At 45.0% G+C, this 25,022-nt stretch overlaps 1 protein-coding gene across 1 annotated transcript in view; it reads left to right on the top strand.

The window, feature by feature from the left end:
- Window positions 1-20,371, top strand: part of LOC147032500 (gephyrin-like) — a 194,093-nt gene extending 173,722 nt beyond the window's left edge. Inside the window, exon 17 of the mRNA XM_085870185.1 lies at window positions 17,591-20,371. Within this exon, the coding sequence (XP_085726311.1) occupies window positions 17,591-17,724 (134 nt within the window). The 3' untranslated portion in view covers window positions 17,725-20,371. The remainder of the gene's footprint in view (window positions 1-17,590) is intronic.
- Window positions 20,372-25,022: the final 4,651 nt, after the last annotated feature.

Here is a 25,022-nt window from a genome sequence, read left to right as displayed (position 1 = left end):
GATAGATTGTTCAAGTGGAAATGGTCTTCATCACTGAACCAAATCAGGTTGATCCAGTTTGGGTACCGCTCCATCCTGTCACTGAGCCAATTACACATATCAAGTCTGAGTCTCATGTTATCTTGACTCTAACAGTTTATGCCCAATACAGATGATGCATGGGAAAGCTTCACTTTCTTAGTGAGGCAACACCAGACTGATGTTGGTTTGATGCCTCGCTCCCAGGAGTGCCGGCAGTGGGACTTCTTGGGACTGTCCACTGCAGAATCCCGCATGGTGTCAATGTTGGCTTGGCTCTTGGTTACCGATGCTGGCCTGCCTTGTTCTGTCCTTGTTCTGGTTGTGCACTGTACCCTTGTGCTCAAAATATTTCACAATATGTTGAATGGTACAATTTGTGGGTCCATCACGTTTTCTGAGGTCGTATTCCTGGCAGAACCTCTGGTGGGTGTCGACATATGATTTAATCTCAAACCACAGAGCTATCACTATTGTCTTCTGCTTCACTATCAATGGCATAGTTGAGCGACAGAACTAGAAATCCCAGGGAATAAATACCACGATAACACCACCAAACCCTGAAAAGGAAAACGGTATAGGTCAAAAAAACAAACAAATGGCAGGAAGTCAAAGTTGTATCAATCTTTTTGAAACACCCTGTAATGCCTCAAGAACGTTGGGTTTCCTCTTTCAGTTGAGTGTTAAACATCAGTAGCGACTGTTAAAAAAGGTAATCATACGTGTTTGTGTTTTTTTTTGGGGGGGGGCGGGTTTATAACTTCTGGTAGAAGTACCACACAAAACGCCACGATAAGCGATTTATAAATATTAACACTGTGTTTGTCCAAGGAGGAAAAACCCCTTGGGAAGGAGAGCTATTATGATTCGTATAAGTATTTTTTTTTAACATTATTATGCTATTATATCATTGATGGTGTTATTACCTCCGCCACAGAAGGTGGGCATGGTTGTGTTTTCATCCAGTTTTCAGGCCAGCGTGCCAAAAGCTACTATGGAGCCTCTTTGGGGGGTGGGCATCTGAGACACCTCGACACCCCCAACCCCCCCCCCCCAAGACGCCTCGTCCAATCAGGAGGCTGACCACCTCAGGGGCAGTCCTGCCCAGCCAGATGGGATGTTCGCCCCTCGTCCAATCCGGAGGCAAGTCCCTCAGAGCGGGTCCCTCGACCCGTGGAGGAGGGGAAGGATAAGAGTAGGTGGTGAGCTGAGAAGAAGGAAAAAGAGAAGAAGCCTCGTCTTGCCTGCTTGCGTTCTCATCTACTCGTGGGTGCTCGTCTCATCTGGTCCATTCCCATGCTGGCTGGCGTCCGTTGCGTCGTTCCTGGTCCCTGGTGCTTGGTGCTTGGTGCCGCGTTGTGGTGGCGGGTTCAAGTCCCACCACCGGACAAGCTCGACCAGACCGCACGAAGCGGACAGGTGCAAGAATAGGCTCCTGCCCTCAGCTCGCCTTTCCCTCCCGAGCTGAATGGCCAAATTAAGACCACGGCCACCATTTCTTTGGGTGTGTGTGTGTGTGTGTGTGTGTGTGTGTGTGTGTGTGTGTGTGTGTGTGTGTGTGTGTGTGTGTGTGTGTGTGTGTGTGTGCGTGTGTGTGTGTGTGTGTGTGCGAGTGTGTGTGTGTGTGTGTGTGTGTGTGTGTGTGGCGCCAGTCTTTTAAGTAGAACTGTTAAGTGCTTTTCGCTCAATGTACATTGCCTGCATTTCTTTTATTCGGATAGCTCTGCTGTTTGTGTGCTCCCCTCCCCGATTATTGTTTATCAATAAACCCCCGTGTTAAATGTTCCAGTTTGTTGTTCGTGTTTTCTTTCATTGGCCTTGCATGGTTTGGGCTTGAGAAATAGTAAGGCCATTGGTGCCATAGGTTGTCAATGGGACTGACGCGGCACTGGTAACTCCGCTCGGTTACGCCGGATCCGAGTCGGTACCTGCGACTCGGTTCGGACAGAGTCGGCAGAGGGTGTGACTTCCCCGGTAATTTGACGACGTGGGTACTGAGGTATATTGAAATTTGGCTAATGACCCTACCACATGCCGTCAGAGAATTGGCGATCACGGTCCTTTAAGTGGCCCGTCAACTCCAGAGTTATCCGGGGTGACGACCTTTTAATTGCCAGTGTTCTGTGGGAGATGACGACTGCTCCACCTCGTAGTCGTTTATCGCCACCGAACCCTGGCCTACAACAGTTTGGATGTCAGGAGTGGGGTACGAACCCCTCCACCTCCATAGAAAATTTGCGGGGTTCGAACCCACCTCCACGAAATTAACGGGATTCGGATCAGGGGTGTGCGGAGCAAACCACCCCCCCTCCCCCCCCCTATTCTCTGCAAATTGGAGCATCAAAATTGTTCTCAGACGCACCAAGGCGGGCCAATATGAGCTGGTGGGTGGGTGGGTGTAAATGTATTGTTAGAGGAATCCATGGTCCAGGACAACTCCATGCAGGAAGACATTCCCCCACAACCAAACCCAGAAGTAGTTTTGGGAGTGGCTGGGGCAGCGCATGAGCGCCCCCCATGGGCAATTTCCCCCACGGACCAGATGATGGAAATGATGAGACAATTGATGCAAGATGTACAAACAACAAATCACGAAATGAAAGAAAATGCACAACAAATGGAAAGCCGCATGGATGCAAATATGCAAACACTGAGGGGTGAAATGCAGATTATGGGGTTGAACCCGCAGGCGAGTCTGGAGGAGGTGAAGGGCAAAATTGATTGGAAAATGGCACCTGCACGTGGGGAAACGACCAAGTCGGGGGGGATTGCAAAATGTGTCCAGCCCGCAATGGAGACGGGCAAGGTCGGGATGATGAGAGACGCCACCAAAATTAAGGGGGAAACTGGTGAATTCGGACAGGGGGTGATGGAGAAATTATCAGAGACGGAAAACCAGGAGTCAGAAACAATAAAAGAGACGCACGAAATAGAACAGATAGAGCTGAACGAAATACGGGAAATTAACGAGCACACACAGGGAGAGATAGGAGGGGAGAATGAGGTCGAGCATGGGGAATGTTTCGTGACCCGGTGTGAGCATCAGGATAGCCTCCCTCAGGAACAGAGGGAGAGGATAAGCTCCCTCGAAGTAGACTGCGACCAGGTGAGTCCATTGAAGCCAAGCGAGGTCGAGCGGGTGCATGATGCGGAGGGATACGTGCAGAGTTTGGTAAGGGGGGTGGGGTAGAGACCCCAGGACCCCTTGAGTTAACCACGAGTCCCCAATGTGATTGTTCCCGGAGTGATTTCAAGGCGTGTGAATGGTGTGAATAGCATGGCGTGCGTAAGTGCGTGTATGGAAATGGACGACGGACCGATCCAGACGGGAGACTTGAATGGCAAGCTTAATAAGCTGCAAAAAATTAATTTGGCGTTCGCGCGACGGCGCGTACGAGGTCCATGGCGCTTTTCGCGCATGGCCCACACGCGTGCGTCTGCACGATCGCAATCTGGCACAAGAATGCTCCACGTTGGATACAAGCCGGCCACGTGGACGGCGAAAATGGCGGTGAGTGTACGAATTTGGAACGCACGGGTCCCCATAAGAGCGCGTGTGCGGGGCATCGCGTGCTGCATGCCGCGTGTTCTGTTCGTGGAACGGGTCCACGGGACGATACGCTCCGGCTGGCTTGCACGGCAGCCCGCGCAGGTTTGGTGTGCGAGTGACGTCACCGGGGATCTCGCGGCAAGAAGGCCGGGTAAACGGCGCACATTGGCCCGCGTGGGGAATCCATAGAAAGCGAGCGCTGATTGCGATGTGCGGGGCGACGACAAGGCCCCAGGTATCGTTCGACGGAAGGGACGAATGAGCGAGTCGCAGACCGCTGCCCTGGCGGTGAAAAAAAAAAAGGGGGCCTCGCTCCAAGTACACAGCCCCGCCGGATGTAGTAGACATCCTGCTTGGGCAAAGGAGCAATGCTTTAGTGGGAAGGGTTTAGCGTAGATAGACTGGCCTCATGGGGCAGGAACAGTTCGTCATGGGGCCCGTGCAACGAGTTAGAGGGAATGTTAGGTTGGAATTAGAAATGGATTTCAGGAGACATGGGCGGACATGGAATGTCTAGTGGGGACGTAGATTAGCTACGTAGAGTAAAAAGTAACGTGCACTAGTTTAAAGGCCCTGTCACACCTTGACGTTTTAGCCAGCGTATGGCAAGGTCTCAAAATGTATGTAAAACGCTGGCGTACGCTGAACTATTGATGTTTTTAAAAAAATTGGGCATATAATAACGTGTTGGACGTATGCATAACGTATTAGTAACGTACACAGAACGTTTTAATCACATATAGATAACTTATACCAACGAATGCTGAGCGTGTTGTCGGCGTTCACAACCTATGCCCAACGATAGTCTAACTTATACATAGCGCGCGGCAGCGTATCGCCGACGATCACGTGGCGTAGCCTATTAAAATGCTGCGGCTCGACGATTCAAATCATAACCGCACGAGACATCGAAGTGTCAAGCCGCTGTCACACCTTGACGTTTTAGCCAGCGTATGCCGACGTATTAAAAATTTGCTGAACCAAGCTGGCACACGTCGAATACGTTATGGGAAAGTTTTGTATACGTTAAGAGCACGCTGGCATACGTCGTATTACGCTGGCATACGTCATAGTTTTCTGGCATACGTCGTCATACGCCGAGTACGTCGAGAAATTTTCAACATGTTGAAAATTTATCGACGTACTTGACGTATGACACACATTCCGCGTACGCTGGCATAAGTTGCAGGCACGTTACGCGATCGTTGAAACAAGTCGACATACGTTACTTGTACGTTACTCATAAGTCGAAACACGTCGAGGTAATGGTTAGCGTCAGTGTTCCAGACTCCCTGGTTTTTTTTTTCTCTTCGGTATGATGGTGATGTTGACACTTCGATTTCTAGTGCGGTTTTGATTTAAATCGTTGAGCGGCAGCCTATTAATTATGTTATAATCGCACTAGAAATCGAAGTGTTAACATCACCGTCATACCGAAAAAAAAAAAAAAAACAGGGAGTCTGGAACACTGACGCTAACCATTACATTGACGTGTTTCGACTTATGAGTAACGTACAAGTAGCGTGTGTCGACGTGTGTCAACGATCGCGTAACGTGCCTACAACTTATGTCCAGCGTTATGCGGAACGTGTGAGTCATACACTGGCATACGTCAAAAAATTTCAAGCATGGAAAAATTTGTCTTACACCTCGGAGTACAACGACATATGCCAGCGTACTACGACGTATGCCAGTGTGCTCTTAACGTATACAAACTTACCCATAACGTATTCGACGTGTGCCAGCGTTTTAGCCAAATTTTGCATGCTTCAGGCATACGCTGGCTAAATCGTCAAGGTGTGACAGGGCCTTAAGGGGTGACAGGGAGCACGAGTTAGTTTGGGGAATTTAGTTAGCAGAATGGCAGTGTTGAGTGATGGGAGTGAATTTTAAAAAAACGTGTGCAATGAGTGAGTGTGGGACAGCGGGCCCGAGTGTGCGAGTGGAGTGAATGTGGAATGCATGGTGCGAATGAATGATTGGGGTGGGGAGTGAATCCCACCCAAGGGACCGCGGGGTCAGTGTAATGTTAGTTAGTGGGTTAGTTAAATTTCCCAAAAGGAGGTCGTTCTGTTGGTGGTGGTGTACAAAGGCACGATACCTTTTTGGACTGGTGCAAGAGTCCATTAACAGGCTGGGAGCATGGCTGTGGAAAGGTGAGTATTGAGTAGAGGGCACCCTGGGCACTGAAGTAGTTGGCCAGAGTCGGCCATGGGTCCAACGGACCGGGATAGTGTACTGGGCACGGGTGGTCCGTTTGAAACGGGACCCGTAGCACTGAGATGCCACGTGGGCATATACGGGGGAGTAGCCGGGAAGGGCACTCCCTGCGTTCATAGGGAGCAGGTCGGCTCGGAGACAGCCTCAGGGTCCGGGGGTGCCGTAGTTAGAGTTCGGCAGACGGAAGTCCCTGCCAGTTGAGCCACGCTGCCCAGCCACGAAATTGTGCAAGGGCATGAGAGAAAATTTGCGGACAGGCCCCAAATTAATGACGGACACCAACACGGGCAACGGGAATCATGGTTGTTTGAACCTATAGTTTAAAGTGACAGGCGTGTTGAAAAGTCCCGGGGATAGTTTAAAGTTTAATAAATGCTAGGATAGATAGGAAATGTACCCCTTCGCACCATCCATCCCTTCACTCTCTGTAGGCCGCTGGACTCACTGTGGGAAGTTTGCTGAGCTCTGTGGGGGCTATTTTGAGGCTTTGTTGGGCCTCGAGGCAGGACACTCGTCTCTCCCTTATTCCCCTCCAAAAAGGATCTTAGCGGTTGGGAGTAGACAGACAGGATAGGTTAGCCAGACAAAGACAGTAAGGGGGTTAGGGACAAGCATTTATAAAGGAAAAAATCAAATAATAATAATAATAATTAAAAAATTAAAATAAATAAAAAGGGGGAAGTCTAAATTTGGTTGTTGCAAACTAAGGGAGTGGGTATGGACAAAGACAGGTCAAGGCGATAGGTTTGGGGGGAGACAGTAGGGTAGGTCCGAGCCCGTTTCTGGACCAGCCAGCACCACCGCACTCCCTCCACAGAACCACATGGACCAGACCAGAGGCCGGTCAGCTTCACATGCCGGCCTGTTGTGCTGCATCTCCTGGTCCGCGTTTGCCATGCCTTGTTTGCCTTCCTTTGTCTTGACCCCATGCCTGCTTCGCCCTTGTGTCACCATCTCAATCATGTGCGCCAGGACCATCCATCTTCAGGTGTTTGCAAGGACTGCCCTGCAGGCAGCCACTCCACAAAGACTGCGTTTGTGCAGCCCGTGCGCCCATCTCTGTGTGTTTTGCACCAGTGACTTTTTCCTTCCACAGAGAACAGGTCCTGGGCCATGGTTAGTGTAAATAGATAAGTTAGAAATGTAAATAAGTTCTTAACCCACCTGTGTGTTTGTTTTAGCACCGGCAATTTATTTAAGTTGTCTGAGTGAGTCTGATAGTTTAGTTACGCAGCGCACTAGGTTATTTATTTTAGGGGACACGTATAAAAATGTCATACTCAGGGATCCGTAGTAGTGCAGCAGATAATCATAACAATTGTGCAAATTATGACTAAAGCATGAAATTTTACCAGTGTTAGTACATACCATAAGCTTCATTTTCAGATCGGGAGGTAAGTCAGATTTCACGTCTGAGGATAGTGAGAGGTCAATGACCTCGATTACATTTAAATTGTCATTTTTTCACGATTCTGGTGCAGTTTGTCTGTTTTGGGAATCATTAAAAATGTATGTTGCCATGTGTTGGTCCCTTTATCTTCTGGAGAGCCTTTATACATAATCACGGGATGCAACCATGACTGAACAAGTGCTTTAAATGAGGTTGGTGACCTCAGAAAACAAATTTATTGAAATACACATTTAGGTTATTGTGGTGTCCAGAACAGCTTGCATGAAATCGTGTTGTAAGATCATCTGTGCAACCTTAATTTTCAATGTGCACCGGTACATGTAATACACACACATTATCCATATAGACGCATAAATATAAAGGTGTCTGATTGCACCCAACAGTCTCCCGAACATGCACATAATGCAGTGCACTTGAGTGCAGCCTTGGTGCACTTGCAGCGGCCGGTCGTCTTCTGTCTGGTCGTGCCTTTCAGGCTGTCAGGGAGATATACATCCCAGATGAGGTCAAGTCTGTTGACCTTTTCGAGTTGAGTGGAGATGTAAGGTGCAAAGACTGTGTTCAGATACTCTTCAAAGGTCTTTGCCGTTACAGGATTGAGCATTTGAACAATAGCTGCTCCGTCAAGGATTGTGGCATCAACCCCAGGTGCGCTTGTGGTTTCGGGTTGGTCTGATTTCAGGCAGTGTAGTAGATCTGCTTTGACTCCAAGGCGCAGTTTTCCTCCTGTTGATAATGCTGGTGGGGCTGCCTGGTTCTTGTGGCAGAAGAACTGGTCCAGATCCCCATCACGTGATTGGCAGGCAATATACAGCCTCGAGAAGAGACTACAGTCACTCTTCACTGCGGCGAGTTGGATCTGCTGCTTTGACTGCGTCTTGGTCTGTGGCCGACTGAAGAGTGGCAACTTGTTCTTGGGCAGTGTTTCTGTAACTGACTTCGTGCATAGTTCCAGTCTTTCTTCAACAAACTTTATGTACTGCTCCTCACCAAGGGACTCGATCTTCCTCACAGTTTCTGCCACTGGGGTGTCCATGATGTCTCTCGTGTCAAGGACCAGTTGGTCAAAGCTAGACATCTGTAAATAACTACCAACACTGTGTGGAATATGTCGACACTTCTATTGGAACACAAATGTATGGTTTGTACATCATAAACATGTTTACCATTAACGAATGAAGCCAAACATCAATATTTTGATATTTTTAGGTCATTGACCTCTCACTGTCCTCAGAGGTCAAAGCTCGACACCTGTAAATAATTACCAACACTGTGTGGAATATGTAGACACTTTTATTGGAACACAAATGCATGGTTTGTACATCTTAAACATGTTTACCATTAACCAATGACGCCAAACATCAATATTTTGATTATTTGAGGTCATTGACCTCTCACGGTCCTCAGAGGTCAAATCTGCCTTACCTCCCGATCTGAAAATGAAGCTTATGGCATGTACTAACACTGGTAGAAATTTCATGCTTTAGTCATAATTTGCACAATTCTTATGATATGAGAGATTATCAGCTGTACTATAGGTAAAATGTACTAGGGGTAAAACCTACACCTGCATGGCACACGAAAATTTGACGACTCGGGACGAGTCTGTAAAAAGGGGAGGGGGTAGTGTTTCGGATTTGGAAACCTTTTGCACACAAACAGCCAGAGTCCCTGTAGTTCAGTTATTCCGATAAGTATGTGTATAGTTAGAATCCATCCCCTATGTCTAATGGGAATTTTGTGTGTGCTGCGAGTTATTTTACAGTCAGGTTTTATACATCTACAACAACAACAACAACAGCAACAACAGCAGCGGCTCCGTTCCTCACTCAACCCAGTCGCCATTGCCCACGTGTTTTTGGCTAAAGGTGTGGGCGGAGCCTCCATCACCTCAGATCGAGGCTCCACCCCGAGGTAGGGCATGGAACATTTCCTCCAGCCAATGAGTGAAGGGCGAGCATCGCACGCGCGTCCCAGCCAATGGGAGGCCAGCGTTGCCGAAAGCTACTACGGAGCCTCTTCGGGGGGGGAGGGGGGCTCCGAGACGCCTCGTCAAATCAAGAGGCTGACCACCTCAGGGGCGGCCCCGCCCAGCCAGATGGGATGTTCGCCCCTCGTGCAATCCGGAGGCGAGTCCTTCAGAGCGGTTCCCTCGACCCGCGGGGGAGGGGAAGGATAAGAGTAGGTGGCGAGCCGAGAAGAAGGAAAAAGAGAAGAAGCCTCGTCTTGCCTGCTGGTGTTCTCGTCTACCCGCGGGTGCTCGTCTCGTCTGGTCCTTTCCCGTGCTGGCTGGCATTCGGTGCGTCATTCCTGGTCCCTGGTGCTTGGTGCCGCGTTGTGGTGGCGGGTTCAAGTCCCACCACCGGACAAGCTCGACCAGACCGCACGAGGCGGACAGGTGCAAGAATAGGCTCACCTTTCCCTTCCGTTTTTTTTTTTTCTTTTTTTGGTCACCATTTCTTTTGGTGTGTGTGTGTGTGTGTGTGTGTGTGTGTGTGTGTGTGTGTGTGTGTGTGTGTGTGTGTGTGTGTGTGTGTGTGTGTGTGTGTGTGTGTGTGTGTGTGTGTGTGTGTGTGTGTGTGTCGCCAGTCTGTTAAGTAGAACTGTAAAGTGCTTTTCGCTCATTGTACATTGCCTGCATTTATTTTATTCGGATAACTCTGCTCTTTGTGTGCTCCCCTCCCCGATTATTGTTTATAAATAAACCCCTGTGTTAAATGTTCCAGTTTGTTGTTCGTGGTTTCTTTCTTTGGCCTAGCATGGTTTGGGCTTGAGAAATAGTAAGGCCGTTTGCGCTGTAAGTTGTCATTGGGACCGGCACGGCTCTGGTAACTCCGCTCGGTTACGCCGGATCCGAGTCGGTACCTGCGACTCGGTTCGGACAGAGTCGGCTGAGGGTGTGACTTCCCCGGTAATTTGACGACATGGGTACTGAGGTATATTGAAATTTGGCTATTGACCCTACCCCATGCCATCAGAGAATTGGCGATCACGGTCCTTTTATTTAAGTAGCCCATTGACTCTGGAGTTATGTAGGGTGATGACCTTTTAATTCTGGGTGTTCGGTGGGAAACAGCTCTACTGCTCCACCTAGTGGTCGTTTAGGCCAAAGTCACATTTGCTCTACGGTGAGGATACGGCGGCCGTACGCCCTCTGAATTGACAGAAACGTGCGGCGGCCGCAGAGTTTCTGCGGTGGCCTCAGGGTGGCCCTACGCTGTTTGGCTATCTTTTACAGGCCGTAGGGGTCGCCGTGGAATTATAACGTGGAGTTATAACTTTTTTCATTTCTACGTTGGCTGTAGCAATTCGACATGCCGTAATTGTGACGTGGTTGTGTTCCACACCGACCGTACGTAGGGCGTACGGTGGGCTTGCGTTATTCGTGCGGCTGCCATCTTCTTATCAATGAAAAATGAATTTTGCCCTAAAAACCGAATACATTTAAAAAAACCGAACACAACGTAGCGTTCATGTTTGTTCACGCGTCTCCCCCACCTGTTCGACCCGCATCTTCGCGCTTTGTTCATTCAGTTCGTCGGTGGACTCCCCGTGAAAGCATTTCTCGTGTGTCGATCGCTGCTTTACCTCGTGTTTTCACCTTGATTTGTGCTGTTTTTTTTTTTTTTTTACTCATCTTGTGTTTTAATTAATAACAAAAAAGCAATCCGATCACGTAGTGTGACGGACTGTCAGGCAAGGATTTAATTTCACAGAAAAACCAGTTGTAATTTGGAATATCCATGATTACCTCAGCCCGATGCTTTGATGAAAGTGATTGTGGTTCTGGGGGCATCATGTTTGATGAGCTGCCCTGCCTGTGTGAACCTTTGGATTGGTGATTGTACCAGTTTACATTCAACACACCACCACCGAAGGTCATTTACTCATCTTATTTTAATATAAACATGGGGAAATTCAGTTGAAAGTGTCTTGAAAGTGGGTTTTCTTGAGTTCCAGGAACAGATTAATTCACTCCATTATTTCTTATTGGGAAAATAGTTTGGGAATCAAACTTTTTGCAATCTGAACAGCCTCCTGGAACGAATTCAATTCGGATTCTGGGGGCACCATGTACTAGTATATTCCAAACTGTTATATTTTTATTTCAGTAAAAAAAAGAACTGGTATATATACCCACTCGTTACCGTCCGTCTGGCCGCACGTTCGCCTTAGGGCCCCCCTGCGGTCGCCTTGTGGGCACCTTGAGGCTACCTTGCGTCTGCCTTGAAAATTTTATGGCCGCCGCAGGGACGTCCTAGGGTCACCGTGCGACATCAAATCAAAGACCCTACGGCACCACCACGTTTTCGGTCTCCACAATTTCGAAATACCCCGTGCGGCTCCCCGAAAAATAAAAACATATCTGACTGCTACATTGTGTGACCGTGGAAATACTGCGGCCGCCGTATAATTGCTTGTGGCCGTAGATTTTGGAGACCCCACGGCCGCCGTGGCAAATGTGACTTAGGCCTTATCGCCACTGAACCCTGGCCCACAACAATATAGCATGATATTTCAAAACTATGTGGATGAATTGGTTAGGTGACAAGAACAAGTCGATTAAATTTTGGTTCAGGTCCGCATGTAGTTGTGGCCTCTCAGTGGAATACAAAATGTAAACCGTTTAGCCTGGCGGAGGTATGCGCTCTCCCTAATGCTGTTCTCGTTACCCTCGCCAGAGGAGAGGGTATCACATTTGGGTCCGTTCGTTTGTTTGTCTACAGAGAATCTGTGTATGTGTATTAATCACATTGGACCCTTTAGAACCTTTACAACCCTGAGACCCATTAAGAACATAAAGACTAAGGACCACAATGACCCAAAGACACTAAAACTATTGAGACCCTTAAAACCCCTTATAGCCTTTATAACCCGAAGACCATGTAAGACCGTTTCAAACCTGAACACACTTTAAGACCCTTTAGAACCCTAACACCCCTTAAGACCCCGAGGAACCTTGAGAACCTGAAGACCCTTCCGACCCCGAAGACACTTCAAGACCATTTAGAGCCCTGACACCTTTCGAGATCCATAGGACCCCTAAGACTGTTTAAGACCCTTAAAACCCTCTAGACCCCTAAGACCTTTTAGACCCCTAAGAATCTTTAGACTCTTTTAAACCCCACAGACCCTTTAGATCCCTCACACTCTTTTAGACCTTTGAAATCCCGAAGGCCCTTTAAGACCAAATACACCCAAATAACCCTTTAGATCCCCTCTGAGATCCTTTAGAACCACCAAAACCCTCAGATTTCTTTCTACCCTTTAGAATTTAGATCTTTACACCTGTTAGACCTTTTATTACCCTGCAGACCCTTTTTAGACATTTTAAGACACTTTGGACCATTTTGACCTTTTAGACCTTTACACATTCATAACTCAGCCATTTCGACCTTTCATTTGCAATCAATAACCTTTCATTTCGTACATCCTTCCATTTATTTGCCACACAAAATACACCACACAAAACAAGTACTGGCAAGGGTCTGCAATCTCTGATTGCTCTTTGTTTGTTTGTGACTTGGCGAAAAAAATAGAAAAAATGTTTTATGCCAAGATTGTTGGTCTGTAGCATTTGTCTGTCTGTCTTTGTTTGTCCTTGAGTTGTGCTACATCTCCTGGTCCGCGTTTGCCATGCCTTGTTCGCAAAAGCATACAATTTGATTTGAGAGATCCAGCCAAAAACGATATATTGCACAATATCTTAAAAGGTTATGGATGGATTCCCCAGAAACTTGGTGGACAGGTTGAGAGTGCCACTCAGAAGAACTGATTCATTTTTGGTGAAGATCCGAATCCAGAACTGGATAAAAATTATTTCATTTTTAACTGTTTCTTCACCATTGAGAGATGGGGCTAAACATGATATATGAAAAAGTTGAGGCCGGATTCAGATGAAATTTGGTGGACAGGTTTGTGTGTGTGTGACAAGGATTAATTGTTTTGATTTTGGTGAAGATCTGAATCCAAATCAGGATTCGAGAATTTTTCAGGTGATTCTTCACCATTGAGAGGAGGAGGCCAAAAACTGTTTTGCATGTTATCTCCAACAGTTGAGGATGACTTGTGACAAAACGAGGTGGAAGAGCTGGTTAGGTGACAAGAACAAGCCGATTTGAGTTTGGTTAAGGTCTGGAATCAGATCCGACCTTTCAGTGGCATACAAGATGTAAACTATTCAGCCTGGCGGAGATATGTTCTCTATGGAGTGCCGTTCCTCTTTGCCAAGTTGTCACTTCATGAGTGATGTTTCATTTGTTTATTTGTCTGCACAGAACGTGAGTATGTGTATGACTTGTATTACACCCCGAGGACCCAAACAACCCCAAGGACCCAAAAGACCCTGTTACACACTTTACAACCCTAAAGACCCTTCGATTCCTTTCCACCATTTCGACCTTTAGACCTTCACACCTTTCAGACGTTTTAATACCCTGTAGACCCCTTTGACCTTTCGATATTTTAAGACTCTTTGGACCCCGTCAGACAATTCCAACCCTTTAGACCTTAAATTACACTATCTGGACCCCTTCGATCTTTTAAGACCCTTTAGATCCATTTAGACCTTTTCAGATCTTTCGACCTTTCCACCTTTGGACCTTCAGACCATTTGACTTTGCAACTTTTCAGATCTTTGACCTTCACACATTTACAACTGGATCATTTTGACCTTTCATTTGCAATCAAAGACCTTTCAATTAGTACATCAAAACAAGTCCTGGCGAGGGTCTGCCATCTCTGATTGCTCTTTCTTGGTACCTTTGCTGTTCAAAGCGGCCTTGGAAAAACGCCATGAAAAGCTATCAATACACCTTAACACGGAATTTGCCCAAGGCAGAAAACCCCCTTGGGGAGGGGGGAATTGAAGTCACTGCAACCTCAATCATATGACCCTTCTTCCTCCTGTCAAGTATGGTTGAGATTGAATAAGTAATGGCCGAATGTATTGTGGTCAGACAGACAAGCCGGTAGGTGACATGGGTGGTCGCAAGACGAAGGTGAATTTGAAATATGTAGATAAGAAAACACATCAGATGGCATTTTTGCCGTTCGTTGTTCCATATAGGAACATGACGAGCAACTGTCCATTCATCATTTGTGTTCGATTCCCTAACCCTACGTTAGGGAATCGCAACGTGAACGTTGGGGTGAAAGCATATAGTAATATAATTGCAAACTAGTCATAGTTTTTGACGGATCGGGCTGAAATTTTTTGACAAAGAGGTTGATTATAGTGCGCATAAAAACATGGAAGGCGATTTTTGATTTTCGAAAAAAAAAAAAATCGGATTTTTTTCAAACATTTCAAAGTCCCGTTGCTCGGCAACGGTGGCGGCCATAGCAACGGTGCTCAAAAGCATACAACAACTAGATCCTGGTGTGAACCTACCAGTCAAGTTTCATCAAAATCGGTCGACTCCTCTGGCCTCCAGAGCTGTCCATTACATACAAACAAACAGGCAGACATACAGACAGACGGAAAACCTGAGAATAAGGGTAGTCCAGCGACCACCCAACAGACACCAAATTGCATATTTTAGTGCGATTCTTTTTCGTCTTTATACTTGTGGACAAATATACTTCAAAAAAATATTGAAATGCAAGCATGGCTTTCTGCATGTTTTCAGCCAACTACGGTAAATGGCTGGAACAGCATCAACACCAACTGGACAAAACTTTGGGTCCTCAAGATGGCAGCATTCTGGATCTGTAAAAAGACACTTTGAAAAATAAAAAACACCACAACAATATTGGAGGAAGTTTACAATGTTTATGGCAAAAGAGAAAGTCACCAATAAACCAAAGAAACTACAGAAGGGAGCTTCGCTCATCTAATGAGATAGGCACACAAAGCCGACCCCATAGCGGATATAGATTAAAAACCCTATAAAATAATTGCATTGACTTTTTTATTATTGGTCCACGTACGGCACATTTACTAACCTGTCTCACATCAGGCAAAGCTGAACACAAAGCTTCCCTCATTGTCACACTCCAGTTTTATGTTTCTCTCTCTGTCCGTTCCCTTTGATGTTGTATATCCTATATCCCGACTAGCTTGACCAATCCTCTGATTGTTTTGGATGCTTGACCAATCCTTTGGTTGCTTTGGTACATTACAGTACATTGTAGGAGGGGGAGAGTAATTTTAGGAGGGGTATGGGGGAGGAGGTAGCAGGGGTTCTCCATATTGGGATCTGATGATTCACTTCAGCTCTACGGGCAGTAGTTATTCCCAAACATGGCTTGCATAATTGGGGGGGGGGGCATGGGGGTTTCTGGTAGAGGAAGGTGGGGTTAAATATGAAAAAAAAACAAAATGAATAGCTTTGATGGATTTTAATATTTAAGAAATGGGGGATTTGGATTTAGGGGAAGGGTAATTTATTTAACTGCTTTAATTTATCACGACTGAACTTTTCAAGGACAGTGTTGGCCCCACGGGGAGTAGAATAGAGGGGGTGGGGGGAGGTGCAGTTTTGTGGAAGGGGGTAGTGTTAGTTGTCTTGAGAACAGTGGGGTGTAGCACATGGACCCCTCTCCCCTCCCTCTAATGTCTGACACTTGTATTTCTTAATCAATAGTCACCACCACTCCTGCTGGACTGACAGAGTAGCTCATAGGTGGTGCACTTACTTTTGAGCTGCATCTGGGTTTGCTACCCAACTTGAATACAAGCTCTCGTCCTGGTACTTTGCTGGCAGATAGGACCCCAGCTTAAGATCTCATCTGAGGGATGGCATACTCAATGATGTAACGCCCTGGCTGTGATGCACCAGTCCGGGCAGTTTATAGTCAGGTTGGGAATCATACCCAGAGTAGGAGACACCAGGACGGTAGCCCGAGTCGACGGCTCAAAGGAGTTACCTATGAGCTTTCTTGCCGGTCCTACGTACACAAACATTATATTGTCCCAAGATTTAAAGAAACATTTGCAAGATTTGTGGTTGTGGAAAAGGGAATGGGCATGGAAACATTGAGCCTTGGTTACAACAACAGGTGCTTGGTGATGCTTTTCCACAACCATGAGAGTCATCCAATCATTCCATTCATGCTTACTAACAGTACAATTAACGTTGAACATTATCCCATGTTTGTGATATACAGTAATCCCTGCATAATGTCTGCTCGATGTGGTTGCGATGCAACATGGCACTTGGGTTCTATAAATCACAACTTCAGGACACCTGGGTTCTCTCACAAAGTGATTATCCCAAATAGGGTTGGAAACTACTACTTTGGGATAACAAAACTATTTCTGTGATTTATTGCAATGAAGAAACTTGATGATCATGTTCAAGACGCAACAACACAAGCGAACTGCATTACTCTCCGAGCACTTTTCACCATCAAATAACCACATACTCCATTCAACTTCTTATTCAAAACTGCAAAACAAACCCATACATTCTTTTCTGATATGATAAAGATTATTATCCTGATTCTTTTACTGAGCACAATTCAGAATAGGGTTTAATCTTTACAGTCTGTTGAGTATATCCTTGTCTGACACGTGATATCTGTACAACTTCATCATTGAACATTAAGAATTTTCCCTTGAATTGTCTGATCAAATTTGTTTTAGTTCGAGTAGTATCCAAATGTAATGTTTGCATTAATACCCCACGCACACGAAGCTAAAGGCAGGGTTAAGCAATTGGTTCACTTCTGTCTGTCTGCAAATGTCAGTTTATAATCGAGGTACAACTTAATTTAAATTGAATATTATATTTTGAACACGAAACAGGAAATAAACCTGTAGTTTAACAGTATCAGTATACATTGCCTTTGAATTCGGCTCAATCGCGTATGCGCAGAGAGGAGTGAGATAAATTTACTCTGCCTGCAGTCAAACAAAATTGAAAATCATTCCAAACAGGAAACTTGTGGGTTTTTTTAAGAACGTCATAAAGGATACAAACAACGGATGTAACGTTTTAAATAAGGTGGTGTAAAAGATGCTACATCAACGGCATCAATTTCTACAACCTTTAAAATCTTTATTTTATTTCAATTTAATTATACACTGGAACGCTGTAGAACACAAGTTGTCTTTTTGGAACTTTCAAACCCTTCCGTTTCGCAGGACTTGGACAAAATATTGCATAATTTTACGTCATCATGACCAATCAAATTTCCGCTCGTACACCCCGCCAATGTCCTTGTTTCTCAAGACAGCGTGGGGTAAGGTGTTCTCTGAACTCTCTAGTTGAAATACGTCTCACTGGGGGAGGGGAGGGGTATCCTCGTAATGAGGGTACAGATAGAATAAGTAAATGTGATAGATATATTATTAACAGATAAGATGAGACAATCCACCTTTTCCTGTGTCTTAAACTTTGCCGGTTATCCTTGAAAACTTCACGTAAATTTGTTTTTGTTTTCAGGAAACCAAATGAGTTGTCGGGTCCTCAGTATGCGGAGCGCAAATGGTTTGCTGATGCTGCCACCCAAAACTGAACAGTACCTGGAGCTGCACAAGGGAGAGGTGGTCGACGTCATGGTCATTGGAAAACTCTGACCTCACAAGAACCATGAACTCATCTGCACCACCAATCTTTCTTGCTTTCCTCCTCTTCATCTCCATCCAATGTCCTGCGTTATTCATGCTCACATTTAACTTGAAACCACTTGAGCTCATGTACCCCAGTCCCGCAACTCTGTTTCGACTGTCATCTCCATCCCGATCCCTAAACTGATAAAATACTTAGCGTAACATGTCTTATTACGGAGCAGGGGATCTCATCTCATGTATATTAAATATGGTGGAACGGAGTCAGTCGGGAGGAAATACGGCTCTGCCTGTTTTGCTGGCGGATTTTAAGCGAGTGGCGGAGTGTACCATGCTGCCCATAATCCTGCCATGCCAATCGTCATCTGAGAATTCATTCATTCGCTTGTTTACCTATTTCTTTCCGCAAAGGCAAACTGCCTCATCGCAGCCCAAGAGGACTTGCTGGAAATGTAAAACTAAGCACCTCAGAGTTGTATATTTTCCTACTTTATTTTAGGTTTATTTGTGTCTCTAAAAATCTATATTTTTCACAAAAACACAATGTACACTTCCATAGGCATAGTTCAGTCAAAGCGCGGAGTGTTATCTACTCTCGGTACATTGCTAAACCTGTGATCGGGATTGTTAAGTTACTCGTGATTCTGGCCTCAATACTCACCGACTTGTCAGATTACTGACAAAATCGATCTCCACTCATGCACACACAAACTGATGGAGCCAGGTAGCCGAGTTACTTGCTGGCTTTTTCAGTATGTTCTCAGTACCGATCTAGTCACTTATTAGCAAACCATGTGACCAGTTTGAGGGCCAAAGCTTTGCAGAATTGTCAAGACTTTTTCAGTGTCAATGGTGCTGACATTGGACAGACTGATAAAATGTAACAGCATACATGTAAACACTGCAATGTGAAGCGATCAAGGTAATGCTGAAATTTCTGCCATGACCAATCAACAGAGGAAAAAAAAAAACGAAGCAAAACAAAGTCAATGGACATGGATCTCAAATGTTCCCTTTAACGTTCTGCCCCATTACCTGCAAGTCGTACTGTGACGGGGCACTTTATAGGACATAAGTACTGAAAATGATGTACAGCATATCCATAAAATGCTCTTTCCATGAGCTGAGTGTTAAAAGGAATGCACTGTGGTGACTAACTTAAAATTGATGGCTTTTGAAAATGAATTTTGCTTTCAAAACTCATGCAGACAATAGAAGCCTTTCAAGGCCTTAACCGGTGCTCTCCGAGCATGACACTTGCTCCGTAAGAGAACACCTCAAAGCAATACATGAGGTTTCGGAAAGCTCTCAGCACAACTTGCGGGTGGTAATGCAGTGGAAGGTTACCGATTCTAAACACCTTTGTGTCAACAGAACAAAAAGGCTATTTGAAATGGAAAATTTTTCACACCGATGCATATCTTACTTGCTAATTGCACTGGTATGGTAGTGTTATAGCGAGAGCCACGTTGTGTTCTACAGGGACGGTGACAAACGATTACATGATAGAGGTTTACTCCAAAGTTTACTGCCCCTCGATCACACTCGCCTTCACTTTTCCCTGTGGTATGGATGGATGTTTTTATACATCACTTTTACTATGATACATCAAACAAAATGTTAAAAGAAATAGTGCCATTATTCACCGTTTCACATATCCACCAGAAATAAGAAGCAACCGAACCCAGAGCTCCTGTTATGATAGGTAATAATTGCAGCAGCAACCATACTATTTACCTTAATCACAATTAATGAATGATAGAGACTTTTTGTGTAATAAATACAAAGAACCATAACAGAGCACTTTCCTCGGTTTTGTAAATTTTCAATATGGACCTGTTGTGGAGACAGAGTTTTCCACCATTGGGTGTAACCACTCGAAATGCCACAGCTACTTTCAATTAAGACTTCATCGGAGCTCAACTCTTCATCGGTTGGCGATGCCATCGCATCGCCTTTGGCCTCTGTTTTCTGCATCTTGCCGTGACTGTGTGAGGGAGAGCGGCTCGTCATGATCCTGACCGATGTCGTTCCGTACATTCACCCCACCCCCCACTCCCACCCAACGCAACCCTCATCCTTGAGGCAGCAGAAACTGTTGCATTGTACAGAGTAGTTCTCAGCTAAGAGCTAGTCCTTAGCCACATTAATAATTTTAAGAATTTGTGTAATACGCGAAAATATATTATATATAATCGGAATAAATCTTATATTAACATCACGGGTGCATGATGTTGGTTGACATCGTACTTTGATAAGGAATTGCCTTCGTCATCTTCTGGGCAGGATGGGCCTTCATCTCCTGAATCGAAGTCTTTTCAGTCGAGGCAATGAAACCCCAGGCTTATCTAATATGTATCTCACCTGACCCCCTTCCCCACAATCCATCTCAATCTCTTGAATCTCTCTTCTAAACCCATCTTTCTCATTTGCCTGCTCTGTTGCCAGATCACGTAAAGCGTAATCTCTGCCTCTCTGTCACCATCACCTTGTAAGGCAGGAAGGTTGAACAACCTCGTTCTTTTCAAAACCATTGTTAAACTCTTCCATCCTGTAACTCCCTCCCCTTTTCTTCCTTTGGATCCATTACCGTTTGTTTCCAAAAATGCAAAAAATAATCATAATAAATGAGCCAACAGGCTCTATGGATGTACAATGAGACTAATGTTATTTTACACTGTTTAATTGTTCAACGTTTGCGCTCTGATAATGCCCAGGTACAGCATCCTCATTCGTAAACTCACTCCACTACAACGGACAGCTTTTCCTTTGGATTTCTGAAAATAGGATATGAAAAGTTGTCATTATATCCAAACTGCAAGTAAATTGCTTACTTGTAATTGTTAGTCATCTCTCTCTCCTCGCTCTCCTCTCCCCCCTCCCCCCTCTCTCTCTCCTCTCCCCCTCTCTCTCTCTCCTCTCCCCCTCTCTCTCTCTCTCTCTCTCCTCTCCCCCTCTCTCTCTCACACCCCCCCTCTCTCCCCTGTCCCCTCTCTCCTCAGAACTATGCTGGATTATACAATTCACTCCAGAGCATTCAGGTATTCTTCCTGGATGTGGTTATTGTTGTGGTTTTGTAATCCACCCACCCAGAAGGATCAAGTTGAGTTTTACAGTTAAAACTACACATCATCATTAAAGAGCTATTGATACAAGCTTGGGTGCAATTCCCACAAAAAAAAGTTGATTTACATGTGAATACAAGTGTGAACATCTTTGTAACCCTTCCTTCAATGGGATATCCACAGGGCGTTTCCATGATGAGCTGATGGACTGGATACAGCACAATCTTTCCTCCAAGAGGTCCTTAAAATCTGTGTGTGACGTCACCATTTTTTATTGTCTGGGCAATGATTTCCTGTTAGTAATGGAAAAGCAGTGCTGACTGACTTTTTGTCTGGATACATAATCGAGCATCGTGGAAGAACTAGAACAGAAGAGAAGGGAACAAAATGGAAAGCAGGAAACACCAACAGCAGAGTCGAAGTGAGAGTCTGATCAAGGGGAGAAGGATACATAGGGGTAAGCAAGTTGTACACAAGCTGAAACACAGCAAGAAGGAGAAAGTGGGGATGAAACAGAAAAGGAACAAACCAACAAATTAAAAGATGTGAGGGAGGGATAAAATCCCAATAACCTGGAAAAGGGATTGCTCCCCAGGAGGAGGGGAGAAGAAGGGAAGTGTGAATGAATGAGGAAAGAAGACATTTGTTGGGCTAAAGTAGGGATAGTGTACAGGAAAAAAAGAGAAGGGCGGCAGAGTAAAGGAAAGATGGGGGTTAGTCTGCAAATGCACAATGAGATATTACTAACAACACCAGACAAAGGATGCGAACCAGGAAAAGCAGGATGACAAGAGAAAAATAGGACCACTGGACCTGCAGCTTATTTGGGCCCTGACCTAATTTTGTAACCCAAATTTGGTAGCATTTTGACTAGTGGGTCTGGAGAAGAAGATTTTTGAAAGAATTTACTTGATTTCCCCAAACATTTACGAAGTCCACTATTTTGACACTTCCGGCCATGTGATCGGCATGACCTCCGCGATTTAACATCACGACTGTGTCCTAATGTTGTAACCCAAATTTGGAAGGATTCTGACTGGTGAGACTGGAGAAGAAGATTTTTGAAGGAATTTATGCGATTTAACCAAGAATTGACTGGAAGTGTGTAAAAATGGCTGACAGTCATGTGATCGGCATAACCTCGACAATTTAACATTCCTACCCTGGCCTAACGTTGCAACCCAAATTTGGTAGCATTCTGACTGGTGTGTCAAGATTTGTGAAGGAATTTACTAAGTCTGCCCTTTTGACCTACTAAAGCCACGTGGCCGGAATGAGCTTTGCAAGCCCCATCACCAGCCAGGAGCAGAACCTTGCTGCCAAATTTCAGCCTGATCAGCCCAACGGTTTGGCCGGAGAAGTCGAAATAGGAGATGAATAGATGGACGATGCACATTATCAATATCTTATCTGGAATTCCAATTAGTGGATGGATGGGTTGAATGGGTTGGGGAAAGTACCAATGAAACAAAACTAGTGGGTGGGTTTGAGAGAGAGGGTGATCCTCAGGAATAGCAGGGTGGTGAGAGCACACACATATCTATTCACTTGTATGAAAAGGAAACAAAGACAGACCATGAATGGTACAGGATGTGAGAGGACAGCACTTGGAGAAAATTTGATAAATTTTGAGGCGATAGTGGAATGCACGCAAGAAAGTGGTCTCCTCAAACTCGGGAATATTTGTTCTGCATGCTCACGAATTAGAATAGCAATCTGTTCCAGAGATTGTTTAAATTTGCAAAAGTTCAAATCGTTTCCTTGTTGGTCTCACAATGACGATGGACATACAAACACAAAATTGATCACGATAGAATGAATGACATTTTTTTTAACCTGCAAATTAAAATTTTACAAAACAACTCTTTGGGTATTGACAGAAAGCCATTATGGAGGATGGCTTTTGTTATTGTTTTGTGTACAGCCTGTGGCCATTTGGCTGCATGATTTTCTGGAGGTACAGCTGTGCTGCTTACACAATACCCCCCCCCCAACCCCCGTTACCAGTAAGTTGGTACTCATTTTTGCCAATTTCAGAAGGATGACAGGCTGAGTCAACCCACCTGGTGTTATTTCAACACGTGACGAGGGTTCAAACTCAAGACCCTAAGATCTTAAGCCAGCCAGCTTAACCGTAACGCCAACACCAGGCTTATGGAGGATGGCAATGGAGAGATATCTCCATACTGTATTTCCACGAGTAAGAACTTCACCAATCTTGCTTTGTCTCCGTTGGCCCATATTGACCTCACAGCTTTCTGCACTTGTAGTACATCCCACTATTGTAAAACTGTAGCCGCATAGAATCTGTCCAAAGAAATAAGGCAAATCTGGGTCAAGGGACAGGAAGTTTTGAGTGCCATCCATACGATTGGGTGCCAGTACTGTCCATTATTTTGTGTCCAGAGGAGTTCGTAGAAGGTGGTTGAATGCAACGTCTCATCAATACTCACTTTTTCAATGGCAGTTCAATGTTCAGAGTGCCAAAAATGGAGTGGTAAACATTTGGTGGGCCAAGATGGCGAAAGAGTGTGTTGTGCCGTGGTTTACTATGAGCTCTATACAAATTAACTGTGCATGGGACAAAGCATCACTTCCATTATCACACTATCAAAGATCCTTGGTATCTACTCTGCATAATATTTGGTGCACACTTTAAAGATCGCATTGTATTTCTGTTTTAAAAAGTGTGGGTCAAAGATACTGATATCATAGAACGCGAATCTATAACAATAAGTGTGTGTGTGTGTGTGTGTGTGTGTGTGTGTGTGTGTGTGTGTGTGTGTGTGTGTGTGTGTGTGTGTGTGTGTGTGTGTGTGTGTGTGTGTGTGTGTGTGTGTGTGTGTGTGTGTCCTCCACAGCCACAAAACCATGAGACCGAACAGGCCGAAACTTTGCATGCATACAAAGGGAAGTCAAAAGGGAGTGCATGAGTGAAAATTGGGCGTTTGGGTAAATTTACACAATCCTTTTGAAAACAATTAACGGTAAAACCAGAAACATGCTTACCTTTGGTCAGCCTGCATTCAGCTCGATCACCTTGGGGTCTTAATGTGCCATTTTGTCTGCTCAGCTCAAAAATGCCTTGCCTTATTGGTTGGTTTCTGGACGATAAAGCTTCCTAACTGAATTGCTGGATACATCAAAATGCTTATAAACAGCCAGAGACACCAGTGTTCAAGGCTTTATTTAATTTACAAACATGCGATAAGCTCGAGAATCTCTTAACCTGACCTGAATTTCAAAATTTATACTGCAGAATTGCCCTTAGCAGCTGTTCCGACTGCTAATAACTGTTCGTTTGTTCAATTCAGACATTGTTTGACACTCCGGACGTCTCCCGGTGGTGTTTAGTATGACTGACCGCTAATAGCTTGCCAAGAAGCCACCCGTTCCTTATCAACTGTTTTGTTGGAGTGCTTGCTCGAGTGCTTAAATCACCGGACAAGTGCCCGATATGCTTTGATTGCAGTACGCGAGTTTTGCAGGCACGAATTCTGAAGTCAAACTCGAACTCTACATGTACGTACGCATTCTGAACATCTTTTCGTGGGATGAGTACACGCTATATAGTCGGGTCAATTTATGAGAAACAACCACCAAACCCACAACAAATTGCAAAAAAAGGTTTCTCAGTGGTTTTCATTCCTACTGGATATACTGATCAATAGAAAAAGAAAGTCTACCAAAATCTGACATCCGGAAATAGGTTAAAACAGTCATTTTCAAGATGGCTGCCACCGGGCTTTGAAATAACTAAAACAGCTATAACTTCTTGAATAATTGTGATAAAAACATAATTGTTGGTTCTGGTCCATGGTTTTAATGTATCAGCAATCCACTGGTGTCAATAAAATTTAGATCTGATCAGTATTTAACCTGAAATCCAAGATGGCGGCAAAACATGAAGGGCGTAAAATCAATAAATTGTCTCTATATAATCAAACCTCTGTTAGGCAATCACCCAACATTTATCAAATTCTAACAAAAGGGTTTTCAGTCTTTTCGTGGGAAGTTTCAAAATGGATTCCATGTGATCCGGCGAACAAACCAATTTTGGGAAGGCCTCAGCTGTGATCTAGTCAGAGAACAAACACTCATGAGATCACTAAAGAGCACCGGTGGCTTGACTCATGGCAGTAAGATGACAGAGGAACACCTAGCATTGTGGACAATGTCAGCCCCCATAACATCTGAGGTCAACGTCACCATGCAGGACTTCAATGATTTCACATACGCAAC

The sequence above is a fragment of the Eptatretus burgeri genome, chromosome 2, assembly GCF_056783735.1.
Source record: "Eptatretus burgeri isolate ZD-2024b chromosome 2, Ebu_testis_v1, whole genome shotgun sequence".
Taxonomy (NCBI): Eukaryota; Metazoa; Chordata; class Myxini; order Myxiniformes; family Myxinidae; genus Eptatretus; species Eptatretus burgeri.
Note: the sequence above shows the minus strand (reverse complement) of the source record. Positions and strands in the feature narration are given on the sequence as shown.